This window comes from Xenopus tropicalis, chromosome 3, assembly GCF_000004195.4.
Source record: "Xenopus tropicalis strain Nigerian chromosome 3, UCB_Xtro_10.0, whole genome shotgun sequence".
In the NCBI taxonomy this organism is placed as follows: Eukaryota; Metazoa; Chordata; class Amphibia; order Anura; family Pipidae; genus Xenopus; species Xenopus tropicalis.
Window position 1 is genome coordinate 49,771,837 of NC_030679.2, and position 19,170 is coordinate 49,791,006.

General features: G+C 36.8%; 1 protein-coding gene across 1 annotated transcript; it reads left to right on the top strand.

The window, feature by feature from the left end:
* Window positions 1–279: 279 nt before the first annotated feature.
* Window positions 280–18,935, top strand: th2 (tyrosine hydroxylase 2). Its single transcript, XM_031898869.1, has 12 exons — window positions 280–1,172; window positions 5,168–5,342; window positions 5,796–5,884; window positions 7,338–7,405; window positions 9,090–9,140; window positions 9,534–9,679; window positions 11,374–11,509; window positions 12,046–12,115; window positions 13,986–14,042; window positions 14,411–14,506; window positions 16,983–17,116; window positions 18,497–18,935. The coding sequence occupies exons 1-12, from the start codon at window positions 948–950 to the stop codon at window positions 18,663–18,665; spliced, it is 1,416 nt and encodes a 471-aa protein (XP_031754729.1). The 5' UTR covers window positions 280–947; the 3' UTR covers window positions 18,666–18,935.
* The last annotated feature ends 235 nt before the right edge of the window (window positions 18,936–19,170 follow it).

The window sequence follows — 19,170 nt, forward strand, 5'->3', positions numbered from 1 at the left end:
AAGAAGAAAATAGGGGATTGTGCCGTGTTATGACACATAATACGCAGGCAGGGGGGCTTTGTTTGCAGAAGCTAAATTGTCAGCCAAGAAAAAATAATATGCACTATTTACATTTTGGGGTCCCAACACTCCACTTGCAAATCTATGCATATTGTGCATAACTGTTCAGCAAAATGGCTTTATTATAACAGTGGGTATGACTTATAGTTGTTGGAGGGGGTTATTTTGGCATGAATTTAGCGTAAAAATAATAAACAAGTGTTTAGTGTGCAAAATATATTATAAGGTGTTTATATAGAACTGAAAAGTTAGATGTAACAATATGTGTATGCATTTGATCATTAAGTGATTACTATGGAGTAATTAGTAAAATCAGCTTGGATCTGACATTTAAAATATATAGCTAACCCTGGCTCTCTATCCCAAAGAACTGGGCATGGAACTGAAGCCCCTAACAAGACAGAGGCCAAAATAAATATACTTGTATCATACAGAGAGAAACAATATTATTTCCCTTCATCATTACAAGGGACATATGTACTGTTACACTCCTAAAATATGATCAATAAGAAATTTGAAAAAATGAACTAATCCAGTTTGTAATTTAATTGCAAAGCAAACAAATACATATGCTTCAAAAATCCTCCTTGCACTGAAAGAAGCATGATGCTATGTAAGAATGAATATTCATGACAACACATCATCAAGTGTATATAGCCTGCTGGCAGTAATCTGGCTGCTGGCTGCTGGACTCATCATCATTAAGAGACTATAGTTTCATATGCAGTGTCTTACTCACATGCTTTAAGGAAACAAATTGCTTTAATTGTATTTTTGATGCTGAAAAGCATTTAACCCTCATTCAGCAGTATAATAGGTAGAAAGGCTCAGGTAGCCAACTTGGTAGCACACTGTGTGAGTGCATTGCCGAGATCATTGCTGAGCAAATGAAGGCTGAAGTAGGCAGTTCCCCGTGTGCCGAGTTCCCTGGCAAAAAGAAGAGTCTTATTGAGGATTCAAGGGAAGAGAATGGGCTATCAGAAGAATCATCTGGCCAGAAAACCTCTATCAAGGATGATGGTAGTAATGAAGGTATCTGTACTCTGAATCTCATATTTAGCATCAAGAATCCTGGTACAAGTGGACTTGCCACCTGCCTTGAGGTCCTAAAGGTACAGTTACCACATATGCCACGTCAGTGGTACTTTTTTTTAAAAACTGTATTGACGATGATTATTATTATTTCTTTTATTACATGTATTTAGATAGCGTTGTGTAATAGATGGGTCCATACAATGAACACACAGATTGCCTACAAAACACAATAAAAGAGATAAAGAGGGCCTTGTTCAACAGAGCTTACAATCTAAACAGCAGTTGTAAACTTAAAGCAAAAATACTTAGGTATGGGATCTACTATCTGGAATTGTTGAGGACCTGGGGTTTTCCAGATAAGAGATCTTTCTGTTTATATTGCCATACCTTTTTCCCTAAATAACATTTTTTTGTAACTTGAACTTTAATGAATGTATTAATGTTGTCTTACAATGAATAGACATAATATATGAGAATAAACAGTGCATAAGAAATAGTAAAATAATAGCAAGTACACAGGGTAGTGCAGGTATAAGGGGCTCACTAGTCCATCAGAAGCCATCAAGTAAAAGGACTTTCTAGGAAATGGCCTTTCTGTATTTCAGAGTGTTTCCAGGCAACAGTTCCCATACTTATATTTTGTGGCAGAATATTTAGAGTTGCAACACAAAAGAATACCAGTAGTGAACAACATAAGCGTTTTACACCTTTCTTTATTCAGTGCATGAGTGCTTTACTCCATGTCTAAATATATTTTACTGAGGGTTTCTGCTTCTAGTATTAAGGTCCCCATACACTATAAGATCCAAGTGGCTTTAAAAAAATAATCCGATCGTTTGGCCCTGGGGCCAAACGATCGGATTACATTTGCGGCCATGGGGCAATCAGTTCGGGGACCGCATCAACGAGCCGATGCGGTCCCCGATCCGACTGGATTTTCTAACCTGGCCGATTGATATCGGTCGGCCAGGCTGCTCGTTTCTGCCCATACACGGGCCGATTAGCTGCCGAATTGGTCCAAGGGACCGATATCGGCAGCTTCTATCGGCCCGTGTATGGGGGCCTTTAGCTGCACCTCCAGGGAAATAATTCCACCTGTATTTTGCTATACAGTACATCAGGTAAAAAACAATCTAGCAACATTTTATGCAGTACAGGTATGGGATCCCTTATCCAGAAACCTGTTATCCACAAAGCTCTGAAATATGGGAAGGCCGTCTCCCACAGAGTCAATTTTAAGCAAGTAGTTTTAATTGTTTTAAATTATTTTCTGTTATAAAACAGAACCTTGTACATGACTGTAACTAAATTGCATAAAACCATATTGGTGGCAAAACAATCCTGTAGGGTTTTTTAATGTTTGAATATTTTTAGTAGTCTCAAGGTATGGGCAGTTTACAGCAAGATCCCTTTATGGAAAGCCCCAGGTTCCAAGCACTCCTATACCTATACTGTAGGTATATATTGTGTATACTGCATATAAAAACTACAGTAGGTCTGGAGTGTCATTAATAATCTGGATCAATTGTCCTGGTGCTGCCATAGCAACATCACAGCAGGTATAGCACATACATGGATTTAAAACTTTATTGCAGTTTCAATCCTACCCAGGGGTCCCATCCTGAAGACAAGCCAATTTAAAACATAACCACATTATACAGTACTTTCATTTATTGAGGAGACATTATAAGGCATTTAATATAAAAAGCCAATGCCAAACTTGATGGAAGGCTCCCTTCTCACTTACAGGAATATAACACCAATATGACCTGTTATCCAGAATTCTCGGGACCTGGGGTTTCTGGATGAGGGCTCTTTCTGTAATTTGGATCTCTATACCTTAGGGCTATTAAAAATCATTTAACGATACATAAACCCAATAGAATTGTTTTGCTTCCAATGAGGATTGTGTATTTTTATAGGCTTTAATTGGGCTAGTGATTGGTATTTTGTAACTTGCAATAGCCCCATGTAAGGTAATGTTTCTTTTTTCATGACCTGGAGTAAATGAAGGAAAGTTACTGGTTCCTCAACCCACAGACCAGCTTTCTGCTTTGCTATTCAGGTTACCTCTTTGTTGTTAGGTTTGCCTTCTAACACACTCCTTTCCTGGGGTCCCAAAGGAGCTGCAATCCACAGAGTGAACCTTACTAAGTGAGAAAGTTGTTTGTTGTTGTACTGTATGTTTGTAGGTGCTGGAACGTTAGGTTTCAATCCCATGGTAGATTGGAAAAAAGTCTCCTGAAGTATTTATGACAGAAAGATGCAAGATTTTATTTCAATTGATTTTCTTTGGCTTAGTGAATGCTAGCCAGGGGGGGCCAGTTGAACCTTGTGAATTAAACTTGTAGCCCCCGGAGACTTTAATCCCGCCATTGTACTCACTACATACTTTCAGGTAATTTGGATGAAATATGGGAGAAAAACTCACTTTTTGCTATACAGGTATGGGATCCCTTATCCGGAAACCCGTTATCCAGAAAGCTCCGAATTACGGAAAGCCCGTCTCCCATAAAACTCTATTTTAATCAAATAATTCAGAATATTAAAACTGATTTCCTTTTCTCTGTAGTAATATAACAGTACAGGTATAGGATCCCTTATCCGGAAACCCGTTATCCAGAAAGCTCCGAATTACGGAAAGCCTGTCTCCCATAGACTCCATTTTAATCAAATAATACAGAATTTTAAAACTGATTTCCTTTTTCTCTGTAATAATAAAACAGTACCTTTTAATTGTTCCCAAATAAGATATAAATAATCCTTATTGGATGCAAAGCAATCCTATTGGGTTTATTTCATGTTTTATTGATCTTTTAGTAGACTTAAGGTATGGAGATCCAAATTACGGAAAGACCCCTTATCCGGAATACCCTTGGTCCCGAGCATTCTGGATAATGGGTCCTATACCTGTACCTTGTAATTGATCCCAACTAAGATATAATTAATCCTTATGGGAGGCAAAACAATCCTACTGGGTTTTAATAATGTTTTATTAATATATTAGTAGACTTAAGGTATGGAGATCCAAATTACGGAAAGACCCCTTATCCAGAATACCCTTGGCCCTGAGCATTCTGAATAACGGGTCCTACACCTGTATAATCAACATTATTGTTCATATAATGGTCAAGGGAAAAAGTCAGAACTGTCAGCCTTAGGGAAAGTAGATGTGAAGAATACTGTATCCGTGACTAAGGAACTGCAAACCTGCAGAGTATTGTTGTACAGATATGGGACCTATTATACAGAATGCTCGGGACCTGGTAGCTTTACAGATAAGGGGTCTTTCTGTAATTTGGATCTCCATACCTTGAGTCTACTAAAAAATAATTTAAAAATTAAATAAACTCAATAGGATTATTTTGCCTCCAATAAGGATAAATTATATATTAGATAGGATCAAGTACAAGGCACTGTTTTATTATTACAGAGATAAAGGAAATCATCTTTACATTTTTTAATTATTTGATTGAAATGGAATCTATGGAAGATGGCCTTTCTGTAATTCGGAGCTTTCTAGATTTTATTTCATTAACAGGTTTTAACTTATTACAACAGGAACGTTCAACGTGTGGCCCTCCAGCCCTTGTTGAATTCTACCTCTGACAATTCAGCAACAGCCTTTGACTATTGAAGGTATATGGAAGTTACAGTTCAGGAATGGGATGGACAGTACTAATACAAAAAAATCATTAGAAGTATCTATCATTCCAAATGCTTGGGTTATGGAGATTGCCAGAAAGGCCTTTTTTCCCCAGTAAAACACAATTAACCCAAACTGCCTTTAACTAACTACATTTCAGTACCATCAGTAGCATAATCCCAGTTCAACCAGGCTGTGCTGACAGTCAAAGGTTTAAGCAGTAGGAAAGACCCAACATTTGTTTGGCAGTCAGTACAGCTATATGCTAAGTAAGGCAACATCAGTTCCAAGGCTTTTTCATCTCATTACAGAGGAACAGAGAGTTGTTCTATACATTACACTGTGGGAGAATAAAGGATCCCATACCTCTATAGGCATTAGCACCCTGCCATACAGAGTCCCTGTATTCTGTCATTTCCCTTGCAGAAATTTGAAGCTCACATCAGTCACATTGAGACCCGACCTGCTGCAAAGTGGAAAAACAAAGGACATGATCTGGAATGTTTTGTCAAATGTGACCTTCACAGTTCCTATGCGACCATGTTGGTTGCTGATTTGGATAAAGTTGCAGATGATGTGCGGACAGCCACAGAGGAAAAAGGTGAGTATTTTTATAGAGTAAATGCTACAAATGATGTAAATATAAATAATGGAAACCCTGTGCCTTTAGCATATACAACCTCATTAATATTGACCTTGTGAGATTTTTGCTCAGCTTTAATGAATTTAGGGTTACTTTTTTATGCTAGGGAAATAAATCAAATCACATAAAGGACAGAAAAGAAACAATGGAAATAAAAAAGGAACCTGCTTTTTCAAAAGTTTGAATTTAGTTATGTAATATATATCTATATGTTTTAGAACAAACTGAGGCTTGATTAATACAAAGTCTTACATAAAAAACATCCTAGTTATTAATTCGTTATGATTATATAACATTTTATTAAAGGTTTTGTTGTGAGTTTTGGACCATGTTTTAACACCTTAAATAGTAAATGAAAGTACCAAATATGAAATAATGAATTAATATTGTTTGATTTATTGTCTGAAACAGTTCCTTCTTTTCCAAGAAAACTACAAGACCTGGATAAGTGCCATCAGCTAATTATTAAATATGACCCTCATTTGGATCAGGATCACCCTGTGAGTACTGACAAGTTGCAAACTAGTGTTTATGTCTTATATGAGGTATAGTGTCATGAACTCCTGGAAATACTAAAGTTTTATTTGGCACCAAAATATATACAACACAGAAGCGTAACTATATGTTACTGGGGCCCACAGCAAATGAAATTTAGGGCCCCAAAATATTGGTAAGTTGATCTGTTCTACCAAGATATGTTGAAAATACTCTTTAATTGGGGCCTTACTGGGCCCCCTACACTGCTGGGCCCCCAAGTAACTGCAGAGTCTGCTTACTCTGTACGTTACAACTTAAACATTTAGGAGAAGATTTACCAAAATGTGTGTTTATCTTAATAAAAACTTACCCACATTCTATTCATTCATATGGGATTTTTAAAAGCATATTGATCAAATGGTGAACTCTAACTTTCACCCATTGATAAATACGTTTTTAAAAATCCCCTAGGAATTAATAGAATGTAGGTAAGTTTTTATGTACTAAGCCTCCCATAGGAATCAACGGCACTGTGCAGCTCCAACCTGGCCCAAGGAAAGTCACCATACCAAAGCCTGAATGAATCTGAAACTTTCATACTCTGCGCGACAATATGATTTTTTCACACAAATTTTGTCGCAAAGTATGAAAAAATCGCGCAGGTTTGAAAATACGCCGAACGAACGCTTGAATCGTTCGTGGATTAATAAATCTCCCCCTTAATGTCTCAATCATGGAACAATTCATCTGTAATATTAAATGCAATTTCCTGTGCTTATGTTTATATTACTGATATGTACATTTTTCCAGGATCAGCACATGGTCTTTATAAAGACTTATGTATGCCCAAAACAACTTAGAACTATATTAGTAGCTGTAGCATGGTTCTGTTAATATAAAGTCACTTATCTTATAATCTTGTTTATTTTTCATGCACAGCACATCCCCGAATGGCAATGTAATTATCATAAGGTACCCTTATGGTTTAGAGTGCTCTATTCTAGTACTTCCGTTTCTTTGCACACAAGGGAATATACAAGTCAAAAGTAAGATTTAGTCCAGGATGGCCAACGTGGACTCCATGTAGAACCACCAATCTTTGCCCTGAGCCCAATGGTACCCTAAAGTGGCCCTGCATACAATTTACATGTAAAATAAACCTAAAACAAAGGTTGAGCAATTACTGTTGTGCCATTCAATTGCTCACATTTGTTGAGTTGCCCCCCACAGTGGTCCAAAGTATTCAGAAAAAATGTATGAATGTCAAGTGCCTAAATCCCATGCAGCAGTCCATTTAGGATTATCCCTACTAACTAGCCTAGGGATTCTCAGGGTGCTTCCATGAATTAAACCTTATTTAAGAATGAAACAAAGAGTAACAATACAGTTGAAATGAATGCAGTGCGTTGAGATTTAATGAATGACATCTTTGGTTGCTAACATTTGCCATATGCAATTATCCTCTGTCTGTATTAGGGATTTGGTGATCAGGAATATAAGAAACGTAGAACATTCTTTGCAGAGCTGGCATTTAATTACAAAAAGTAAGTTTATATACTGTGTGAAATTAGGATTTTATTTCCAGTATTGGGCCAAATTCAGTTCAGTAAGAAAAAGGTTAATCACATGAAAACTCATGGAGGAGATTCAATTTGAGGTGCAATTCAATTGAGAAAAACTTATCAGCTTATCAGTTTCTCACTGAACTGAATCTGGCCCATTATGGTGAATGTGGTTATTTCTCATTTGTTCTACAGCATGTTGAGATATGAACTTATACAAACATTGAACGCATTAAGTCCAGGCCCAGACGGGTAATCTCTGGATTCTGACAAATGCCAGAGGGGCTGCTGTAAGATGCTATAGACAGTCACTGTTTATTGAGCTGATGGGGGACTGTTTTGGGCTTCTGTGTATAATGGGCCAGATTCAATTCAGTGAGACGAGATTCAATTTGAGGAGAAAAAACATTTCTCCAAATTCAGTTTTTTCCCATAGACTAAAATAGAGTTTTCATTGATAAACTTTCAGATAAGCGATAAAACTTTTTTTCACTGAATTGAATGTGGCCTAATTTGTGTTTAATCTAGTACAGGTATAAGATCCCTTATCCGGAAACCTGATCCAGAAAGCTCCGAATTATGGAAAGCCTGTCTCCCATAGACTCCGTTTTAATCAAATAATTCAGATTTTTAAAATTGATTTCCTTTTTCTCTGTAAAAATAAAACTTGCAAATAAAAAGTGCTTTGTATTTGATCCCAAATAAAATATAATGAATCCTTACTGGATGCAAAATAATCCTATTGGGTTTAATTAATGTTGATTTTTTAGTAGACTTAAAGAATAAGTAAACCTTTTTTTATCTATCAGTAAAATTACTCTAAACAGCCTCCAGAATTACCTACCTTTGTACCAGCATTCTCTCTGACCTGGTTCCTCAGTCAGAAGGTGATTGTTTTTCTTTGCTTCCTTGTACAGAGTGAAGCCCCGCCCCCACATCCTGGTTTACTTATTCTTCAAGGTAAAGAAATTACGGAAAGACCACTTATGCGGAATACCCTTGGTCCTGAGCATTCTGGATAACGGGTCCTATACCTGTACTAATAACAGTTGCATCTGTGGCATTATCACTTGTGAAGCAATAAATGAAGACAGAGCAAACAAACATGACACAATTAATATATTCATTAACACATAAAAGGCCTGATTCAATTCAGTGAGAAAATGTTTTCTCATGTCTATCATGTGAAAACTCATGTACAAAATTCAATTCAAACAGAGTTTTCATGTGATAAACTTTCAGATAAGTTTTTCTAAAATGATTAGCAGCTCAAATTGAATGTTTTCCATGAGTTTTCATGTGATAAACCTTTTTTCTCAATGAATTGAATCTGGGCCAAAGTGGCATATTCTGCACCGCTGTTTAACAGAAAGGAGTTTACACTAAGGGGCATATTTATTATGCTGTGTAAAAAAACGTTGAGAAAATTTGCCACACATCGCCATGTAAAAACGGTGTAATTTTTTACGCATTTTTTCTTCCACTGGAACTTATGGAAAATAACAGCGTAATATCCATTTATTTTACACAGCTTTTTACTCCGTTTTTTTGGCGAATTAGTTTTACACAGCATAATAATTACGCCCCTATATACACAAATTACTATATACAAATACTGAACCACGCAGGAGGTAACTGTTTTTATTTGTTTTGATCTTTGAAATAGTGGAGACATCCTTCCAAGGGTGGAGTATACAGTGGAAGAAACTGCTACTTGGTAAGTTGCACTTGAGTAACTAATACCAACATCAATGATTCTACCGTACAGCCCCCATGTATTCTGTCCCTCTTTTCTGCAAAGTTCTCAGCCCTAGTACAAAGAAGACAGCACACTAATATAGCAAGTCTGGACTGGCATTCTGTGGATTTCTGCAAATGCCAGAGGGGCTGCTTGGGCATCTGTGGACATTGAATCCTTGGGCCTATTTTGAATTCCAGTCCAGATTTGACTAATGGTAATTGTTTGTCAGGAAGACACCCTGCTTTAGTTGCTTTCTTAGTTTTAATAAGAATATTAAACGTGCATATAACAAATTTTCATTTCTTAGCCTGAAACCTATAAATCAGCCTCATACATGATCACACTATTGTATAATAACTTTCCCTACAGGAAGCAAGTTTACAAAACCCTACGCAACCTCTATCCAGATTATGCATGCAAGCAGTACATAAATTCCCTGCAACTGTTGGAGAAATATGGCATTTTTAGAGAAGATTCTGTTCCTCAACTTCAGGATGTGTCAAACTTTTTGAAAGGTTGGATTTTACAAATATACTGTTTTACATTTTAGATAATATAGAATACAAAGCTGTAACATTCACAGCACATTGTCTCAGGAAACAATGGGTTACAGGGGTGGCATGAAGTAAACACCCCAGGATTCACAAGTACTAATAGAGGATGTCTTTAAATCATCATCTGCATACTTTAAAGGGGACCTGAGATCCTAAGAAAAAAAATTCCAAATCTTTTTCTATCATTTGAGCAAAATAAACTTTACTTACAGTATATTTTAATCTTTTTTCCTTCAGTTGAAATTCATAATTAGAGCACATGGGACACTACTATTAAGGAAAGTTTTGTATCACCCCAAATCATGTGTATATACAAGAAGGGGGACCTAATGCCAATTCACAGGCTACAGAACTGAGGAGGGAGGGAGAGTGAGGTGACATCTACTAAGGGCAGAATTTGAAAGTGAAAGTAACTGCTGTGCCTGAGACATAGAGGCACAACCAGCAATATATGATTGATGGCTCCAATTTTTAAATACAATTATAACAAGCATGGATGTTTTATTTTTCATTTGCAAAGGACTTTTATTCTACAGCTTTTAATGTGTGAGTGACAGGTCCCATTTAAGTGACTGTTGGGGACCTTCTACTCTCCATGTAAAACCACTGGGAGTAATTAGTAACTTCTCTGTATTTCTTTATTACATCACACAGAGATGTTGGGTTCCTGGACAACTCATTTCATTAACAGTTAAAGTAGAAATACAAGTCAGAGGACAAGGAAATGTAAAAACTGCCAGTAAGCAAAATCACTAACCATTTTGTTATATTTTGTATATTGGTGATAGATATCACTATCATAGGGAATATCAAACATTATTGTCTTTTGTTCAAAAAATGGTCTCATATAAGAGGCATTTTGTTTTTATTGGTGCTATAGCACAAGGGTTAATGTTGAGTGCTTTGAATGTCATGTTTTTAAGTAGCCCAAACACAAGAGACCGAAGTGCCTCACATAGTGTTCCCATTGACTTCTCTGTTGATCAACTGTATGTGCCATAAGATAGGTGCAGTCCATGTGTAAGGCGCCTTACTGAGAGCTGGCAGGGGCTCACAATGCAGGATCCATTGTGCGCATTCACCATATGGAGTGTTAATGTCATGTCCATTCCAATAATGTGATGACACAACTGGGTAACTGGTAACTTTTCTTAGTTATCAAGCTAAAACCTTGTACCTAGCAGTTTCTGCCAACTTGATCTTCCTATCTAACTATTCTATACCATTTATAACATCTGTCAGTAAAGCCTTGCCAATGCCCCCCATAATGTAACATCTGACTGTCAGTAAGGCCTTGCCCATGCCCCCCATAATGTAACATCTGAATGTCAGTGAGGCCTTGCCCATGCCCCCCATAATGTAACATCTGACTGTCAGTGAAGCCTTGACCATGCCCCCCATAGTGTAACATTAATGCTGCAATGCTTAACTCTTGTTATAAACACATTCTTCTATTTCAAAGTAACACGACTCCTGTGCTTACATACTTTGTGTATGTGAAGAATAAGTTAATACATTTCCCTAATTTTACATTTTCCCAGATTCTGCAGTATTTTTTCCTGGTCTCCTGAAAAACATTAAATGGTGGTTCTACTGTATATCTAAATTCATGCAAAGATGTTGTGCTCAATTGATTATTTTTGTTTCTCACTTAGAAAGAACAGGATTTACACTGAGACCAACTGCGGGATTATTAATTGCAAGGGATTTCCTGGCCTGTCTTGCATTTCGGGTGTTTCCAACTACTCAGTACCTCAGGCACCCCTCGGCTTTTATGCATTCCCCTGAGCCGTGAGTATCATGGTTCCATTACCTGCCTTACCACAACAGTTCCAGCATTGCTTCCCTCATGGAAATTCCTTCCAGATCAGCTTCGGCATACATCTTTCATACCTGAGTTCTTATTTAATAAAAAGCCCTGTCTCTGGAAAAATAAGTTATTGTTTCAGTTATATTATATCGTTAAAATTTTTTTTTATCTCAAGTTATATGTAACCATCATAAGATTGATCACATTTCCTACCTTGCAAGTGCTAAATGTAATAGTTCTGTTTAAGTAGCATTTAGTTACTATGATGTAATATGTTGCCATAAATAACATCCTGCCGATTAATTTAAAATTGTAAGAAATTGCTGTGTAAGATTGATGGTCCGCAGTGCAAATGGCTCACTGCAGAGCTATATTGTGTTACAGGCTTTAGCCTGACAGTTAGGGCCTATACACTATCAAGCCTGAAGATGCAGTTGTATTAATAGGAATTGGCTAACAAGTCAGCCATATATAAATAAAGGGTATAAATAAAGAATATTTTATTTTTTTCCTGCAGGGACTGCTGCCATGAAATGCTAGGACATATTCCCATGCTGTCTGACAAGGAGTTTGCACAGTTCTCCCAGGCATGTCTGCCCTTGTTTGGGTTGATGTTGGGGTTGGGTGCGATCAAAGGCAAGGCCCAAAATATGCCTTTTAAATGTATTAAAGTATTATTAAGACATAGCTATAAACATAAATCACAGCACTGTACTACTAAAAGGGCATATACTTTAAACATACAGATACAGACTGATACAGGAGGCAAGGAGGCGTCTGCTTATTAGCGCTTACTATCTAAAAGATGGTTTTAATTTACTGACTGTTTGAAACTGCCTCTGATTGGACACTGGGTTTAATACCTGTAGCATGAGAAAGAACTTTTCTAACTATATTACAAAATATATAATTCATTACAGGGAATACACTATGGATACATCAAGATACAAATGACAAACAGAATTGTATAACATCTTATGCTTCATATAAATAACACAAATAATATTCCTGTACACTAGATCTAACCACCACTGCCCACGACATAGGGCATAGGGATGATCAATACCACCCCCCAGTGAATTAGTATGTCCTTGTTCATTAATACTATTATCTTTGCGCTATATATATATATATATATATATATATATATATATATATATATCCAAAAAAGACCAACACTGAGTTATATTCCAAAAACAATCAATTGTGTATTAAAAACACATGAACAGCCAACGTTAGGTCCCGATGGGGACCGAAACCTTTCTCAAGGCCTTGAAAATGTACCCATGTTTTATTCATTCCTATGGGATTTTTAGAAGCATATTTATCAAATGGTGAGTTAAACCCCACAGGAATGAATAGAACATTGGTGAGTTTCTATGTATCAAGCTATAAATTCGTATTTTGATAAATCTGCCCCTAATTGTAATCATGCAATTACCAAATAAAACCCTTAATAATGAAAAACAATAATAAAAACCACTGAAATACTCAGGATGCATTTGCTGTTATTTACAATTACAGACTACAAGAATATAAGAAAGCATGTAATTTCCCACTGAGTGCACTTGTGCAACATATACAGCTTTGAGACTTACATATGCTTGCCTTATTATACTAGAGCTCTCTGAACCACCTTAAAGTGCAAGGGAAGTGAATACAATTTCCCTCTGAAAGTTGTGCTACCGTCTTGATTGATATTCATAGGGATTCTGCGGCTGGCCAGTGCTGGTGCATGCAGAGTCAGAAATTTACCTATATGGTAAGAGACATGTTATCCAGAATGCTTGGAACCTGGGGTTTTCTGGATAAGGGGTCCCTAATAAATTATAAATTTAACTAATAAATTATTTTGCCTCCAGTAAGGATTAATTATATCTTAGCTAGGATCTAGTACCAGCCACTATTTTGTTATTACAGAGGAAATGGAAATTTGTATTTGATTAAAATGGAGTCTAAGGGAGATGACCATCCCATAATTTGGATCTTTATGGATAATGGGTGTCCGGATAACAGATCATATACCTGTACTGGACAGCCACAAGGAATTTCTGGGAAGTCAAGATGGTGGTGCAGTGTTCAGAGAGAAGATAGGGCTAGTGCATGTTTTACAGAAGAGCAGCAATTACCTTGGGTAGATTGTACTTAACACATGCCCCTTAACTTGTCCTTTAGCACTGCCAACACACATTCATATATGCATGTGATAGGAGGCACATAAGAGCAGGATTCTGGATGCTCAAAAAGAAGGAAACAGCTCAAGCTCATTAACTAACAGAGGGCAAATGTGCCCTTGTGCAGTAACCCATAGTAACCAAAATTTTTCTTTTTGTTATTTTACCTGTGGCTGGCAGAACTACTCACCGATTGGTTACTACGGGTTACTACGGGTTGCTACCTATTTGCTAATCTGTCCAGTGTTAATAAATGAGCCAAGCCTCTGTCTTTTATTTGCAGGATATTGGACTTGCTTCACTTGGAGCTTCCGACGCTGATATAAAGAAACTTTCAACTGTAAGTTTGAAGAATTTGTTATGACTGACATGCATAGAAACTTCCCTCATTTCTAAACAGTGATGTAAGTAATGTCCCTTCCGTCCTGGTGCAACTCCTGGTTTCATCGATACCTCCTGATTGGCCCCTTTGGAGGTATTGGGTCCTGATGCAGTAAAAACCCCTATTTTTACTGTTTTTAATGAGAAAGTGGCACAAGGATTCTGTTGCTCTTTACATTTTGTTAGACTACAACTCCCAGCATCTGTTCGATGTGGACAAAACACTTGAAGTTGCAAATAAGTTACATGAAGGTTGCACATCACTGATTTTTAATGAAATCAACTTATTTACCCTAACAGACATCCATCTTTTTCTACTATTCCTAGCTCTACTGGTTCACCGTGGAGTTTGGGCTCTGCTGGCAGAATGGATCAATAAAAGCCTATGGAGCAGGGCTTCTTTCTTCTTATGGAGAGCTGCTGGTAAGAGGACTAGCCCTACTCTCCTTGGACAAATGGTGTTTATTTATTAATCATCAACTTTAAAATTATCATTGAATTTTCCCAATGACACACATCAGGTTTCAGTACCAACACATCTGTGAAACACTCCTACTTTGCCAGACTTATATATCAAAATTGTTACATATCATTTGCTCAAACTGTCAGACTCAAGAAGGGCCTGATGTTTTCCTATACATTGACAAATGTTGGTAAAAGAGTTAGCTAAAGGTCTAGTTATCTATAGCAACTTTGTTTTGCCCCATTTTCCAGCATTGTTGCAGTCGCCAGGGGAAGTTGAATTGTGCCTGATGCAATTGCTGAAGATGCATTAAAATTAAAGCAACTGCACTTGCACTTCAACATGGAACTTGAAGGTTTTCTAAGTTCTCTTGGCACAGCGCTGTGGGAACCCTGCAGCTAGTCAGGTTCAGAGGTGGCTGTAGTTTCCGAGTTCAGTCAGGAACAGGTGGCAAGCAGCAGCACCAAGGAGCACATATTGGCACAAGTATCTTTAATGCATGGGGGTTTACACATAACTGTATTTGTGGTAGTAAATAACCCCTATTATAACAGATACTTTTTACCTATGATTATTGATGTAAATGCATCGACATCCTTGTGCAAAACTTTTTTTGTTATATTCTTCTATCAAGTCAATATTCCCTTAATTTTATTACTTTAAAATACACCAGAAATTAAATTCACATATACTCAATGAAAACTTTTTTTTTTTGTCGCAGCAAATTGAAATGGCACAATGAATGCTCTACCTTAGTCTTCTGCTGCCACCTAGTGGTAAAGATTTTTATTGCCCACTTAAAGAAAAAAAGCTTTTTGAGGAAAATTGGCAAAAGAAGACATCAGTATGCTTCCTACCCATCATTGTCATTGAATGCTACTAAAGTAATAGTATTTAAGAACATCTTGGTACTTGAAAAGGAGTAGTTAACCTTTTCTGTACTGCTCACAATGTGACTGATGCTATGCAAATGGCCAAGAAAGTGACAGCAAGTCTAACATTGCCACAAAATGGGAAACAGTGTTGAAGTAGTGTAGTGTGTGAAGGTACTAACTGAACCCTTTATATACTGGGCCCTTACCACTGACCGATGTGAGCCACAGAATGACTTTAGTTCACATATGTACATTGCAACACTTGTACATGGGCACCAACATCCAACTGATGCCCTGATGCTCTGTTAAGTTTGTTCCCTTTAAATGCTTGGGAGACAAATAATGTGAAGTATTTTGGGTGAAGCATGAATTAAAATAACTAGTTATGAGCAAATCTGCCCTGTTACAATTCCCTGAAAAATTAGAGAATTGCAGCTACTGCACAACTTTTTTGACGCACACAGCTATTTTTTTATGAAACACAACTTTTTCCTCACCTGGTAAATTTTTGCAGCAAAAATTTGGCAACGGCAAAATGCAGAATTTCACAGAAAATCTGTGCCTGGCGAAAAGATTTGCTCATCACTATAAATAATGTTATTATTCATTCTAAAATCATATTACAGAGATGATACATCATTCACCCTGCCCCCATTGAGCTTACAGTCTACAGTCTTTGTCACATTTACATACACTGTAGTCAAATTTATCAAAAGGTGGAAACCAGAATTTCTACCCGGACAAGGACAACATGAAAGACAGTGCCCTGGCTAGAATCATAACTAGTACCCCAGAGCTGCAGCACAGCAACATTAAACACTGTGCCATGCACTTTATAAATAGGGTTACTGTGATAGTATTACCAAGGTATTAAGCCACAATAGAGACAGGTGTTACTTGTGAGAGTTGCATAAATGAATTTGTGAAATGTTCTGAAGCTGCCGGGTACAGATGTTAAGCACTCAGCATACAGATGCTGAGTAATCACTGTCTTCAGTGATTACTCAGCATTGTATGTAGCAGACAGGCAGCTTGGAGAGCATGAATAGCCTCTTGATGAATGAAAATCTTCACATTCATTTTGCATCGGATTAAAATATTACAAAACTATTTCAATCAAACATATTTTAGCAGCATTTCTAATTACATGCAGTGCTCTGCACCCTTTTTGATGAACAGTGAACATATGATCCATAGAGCTTGCAATATAAATTCATGACCTCAGTTGGAAAGAGACATTCCCAGGACTACTAGGGGGTTAAGACAGATGTTATTAGATCAACATAAAGAAAAATCTTCACTACACCACTTACATACATGTTCTCAAAGGGTGCTTGACTTCCACAGCCGCTCCCAAGCCTTTTTTCCATGTATCTTTGCAAAGGGGATGAAGCACACCAGTGTGTCGGCAATGCCTTTAAATCATTTATTTGCAGAAATGAACAAATGATTTAAAGGCATTGCCGACACACTGGTGTGCTTCTTCCCCTTTGCAAAAATGTTATTAGATAACATCACACTCTGCTGAGTCCAGTAATTTACATTATATATATATTTACAGTATGCTTTCACAAATAAGCCGGAGTACAGGCCCTTTGACCCAGAAATGACAGCAGATCAGCCTTACCAGGACACAACCTTTCAGTCTGTCTACTTTGTGTGTGAAAACTTTGAAGACTCCAAGGAAAAACTTAAGTAACAGTTTCATATCATTATTTATATGTATATATTTATGTTTTTTATTGGATGAGTAAACCTTTAATATAAGTGAATGAAAAGTTGACAAGTTGACAAGCACTTTTGCAATTTAAATGTATTATTTATTTATTTTTAATTACAAGATATTAAGGGATATATGTATTATTACGGAGTAAAGTTTGTTACAATGGCACCACCTGCTGGTCAGTTCCCATCCGTGATTCTGTCAGGAGACAGTAAGAGGGCTAATCCAATGATTTTCTGGTTGAGAAAAACATGAGAAAAGTTATCTGAGGTTTCAAATCCTTTTTCTAACCAGCCCTCTGGTCTGAAACTGACTAGCAGGTGGCGTTGCTGTAACGCAAATTCATTCACATTAAAAGTACATATTGCCCTTAATATCTTTAAATCTTGTAAAAAAAAAAAATAATAATGAATGTAAATTGCAAACATGCTTAAAATAGCATTTTTAGCAATTTTACACTCCCTTATTTTAAATGTTTACTTATCCTTTGAATATATTTCACATAATATATATTATATTACATTACATACTATCTACGCAGTACAGGATTTTGTAATGGCTTACGTTAAAGGAAAGGAATAGGAAAACATGTTTTTTTCAAAATGCATCAGTTACTAAAGCTTCTCCAGCAGAATCCTGCACTGAAATCTGTTTACGCAAACAGATTTATTTTTTTATATTTAATTTTGAAATTTCACATGGGGCTGGCCATATTTTTCATTTCCCAAGGTGCCACAACCATGTGACCTGTACTCTGATAAACTTCAGTCACACTTTACCGCTGAGGTGCAAGTTGGAGTGGTATCAACCCCCACTCCCCAGCAGCCAATAGCAGAACAATGGGAAGGGAGCAAGATGGCAACTCCCAGTAGATATCAGTATAGCACTCAATAGTAAGAAATCCAAGTCTGGCTTGGGACCCCTTCAGTTACTTGGGAGTAAGAGAAACAATAGGTTACCTGAAAGCAGTTCTAATGTGTAGCACTGGCTCCTTCTGAAAGATCAGACTCAGCCACAATGCAGTAAGATGGAGCCTACACACCAATATTACAACTAAAAAAATACATTTATTGGTTCAAGAATAAAATTTTAACTAGTCGAGTGAATTATTTGCTATTGAGTGTAATTCAGAAATCAAAAGTACACCATAAAAATCATGACAGTATAGATATAATTGTTTTAAGAGACATGTAAACATTACTCCCACACAGCCAAACCTTACAATTCTGCTCATTTATTAGACCCTGGATAAAATTACTTTTATACAAAATTCATGGGAAACAGTGTTATTTTTGTATGTCCTTACTAATATTTTTGCCCTCTGTAACTGGTTTCTATGTTCTGCTTTCTAGAGAATACGCTATGAAAATGAAGAGGCCCTTTTCTATTCGTTATGATTCCTTTACCGGAAGTATTGAAGTTCTGGATTCTCTTCAAAAAGTCAAGGACTCATTCAGCAATATAAAAGCCGAGCTGAGGAACTTGTCCTTTGCACTTGGCAAAATCTGCCAAAATGAATAGAGCATAGAAAGAAAAAACAGGAGTGCAGCTCCTACAGCTATAACTCACACGTTATGTGATCAGTTATCCAGAAAGCTCCAAATTAATGGATGGCCATCTCCCATAGACTCTATTCTAATCAAATAATTACATTTTTTTTTTTTTTTAAATGATTTCCTGTTTCTCTGTAATAAAACCATGCCTTGTAACCAATGACAACTTAGATACAGGTATCTCTTATCCGGAAACCCATTATCCAGAAAGCTCCGAATTACGGAAAGCCCGTCTTCCACAGACTCCATTTTAATCAAATAATACAGAATTCTAAAATTGATTTCCTTTTTCTCTGTAGTAATAAAACAGTACCTTGTAACTGATCCCAACTAAGGTATAAATAATCCTTATTGAATCCAAAATAATCATATTGGGTTTAATTAATGTTTTATTGATTTTTTAGTAGACTTAAGGTATGGAGATCCAAATTACAGAAATATCCCTTATCCGGAATACCCTTGGTCCCAAGCAT

Bases quoted from the DNA above. Each gene is read 5' to 3' on its own strand.
- th2 (XM_031898869.1), top strand. From the start codon at position 948: ATGAAGGCTGAAGTAGGCAGTTCCCCGTGTGCCGAGTTCCCTGGCAAA. The intron at 9,141-9,533 runs GTAAGTTGCACT...CTTTCCCTACAG, and splicing joins GTGGAAGAAACTGCTACTTG to GAAGCAAGTTTACAAAACCC. The intron at 9,680-11,373 runs GTTGGATTTTAC...TTTCTCACTTAG, and splicing joins TGTGTCAAACTTTTTGAAAG to AAAGAACAGGATTTACACTG.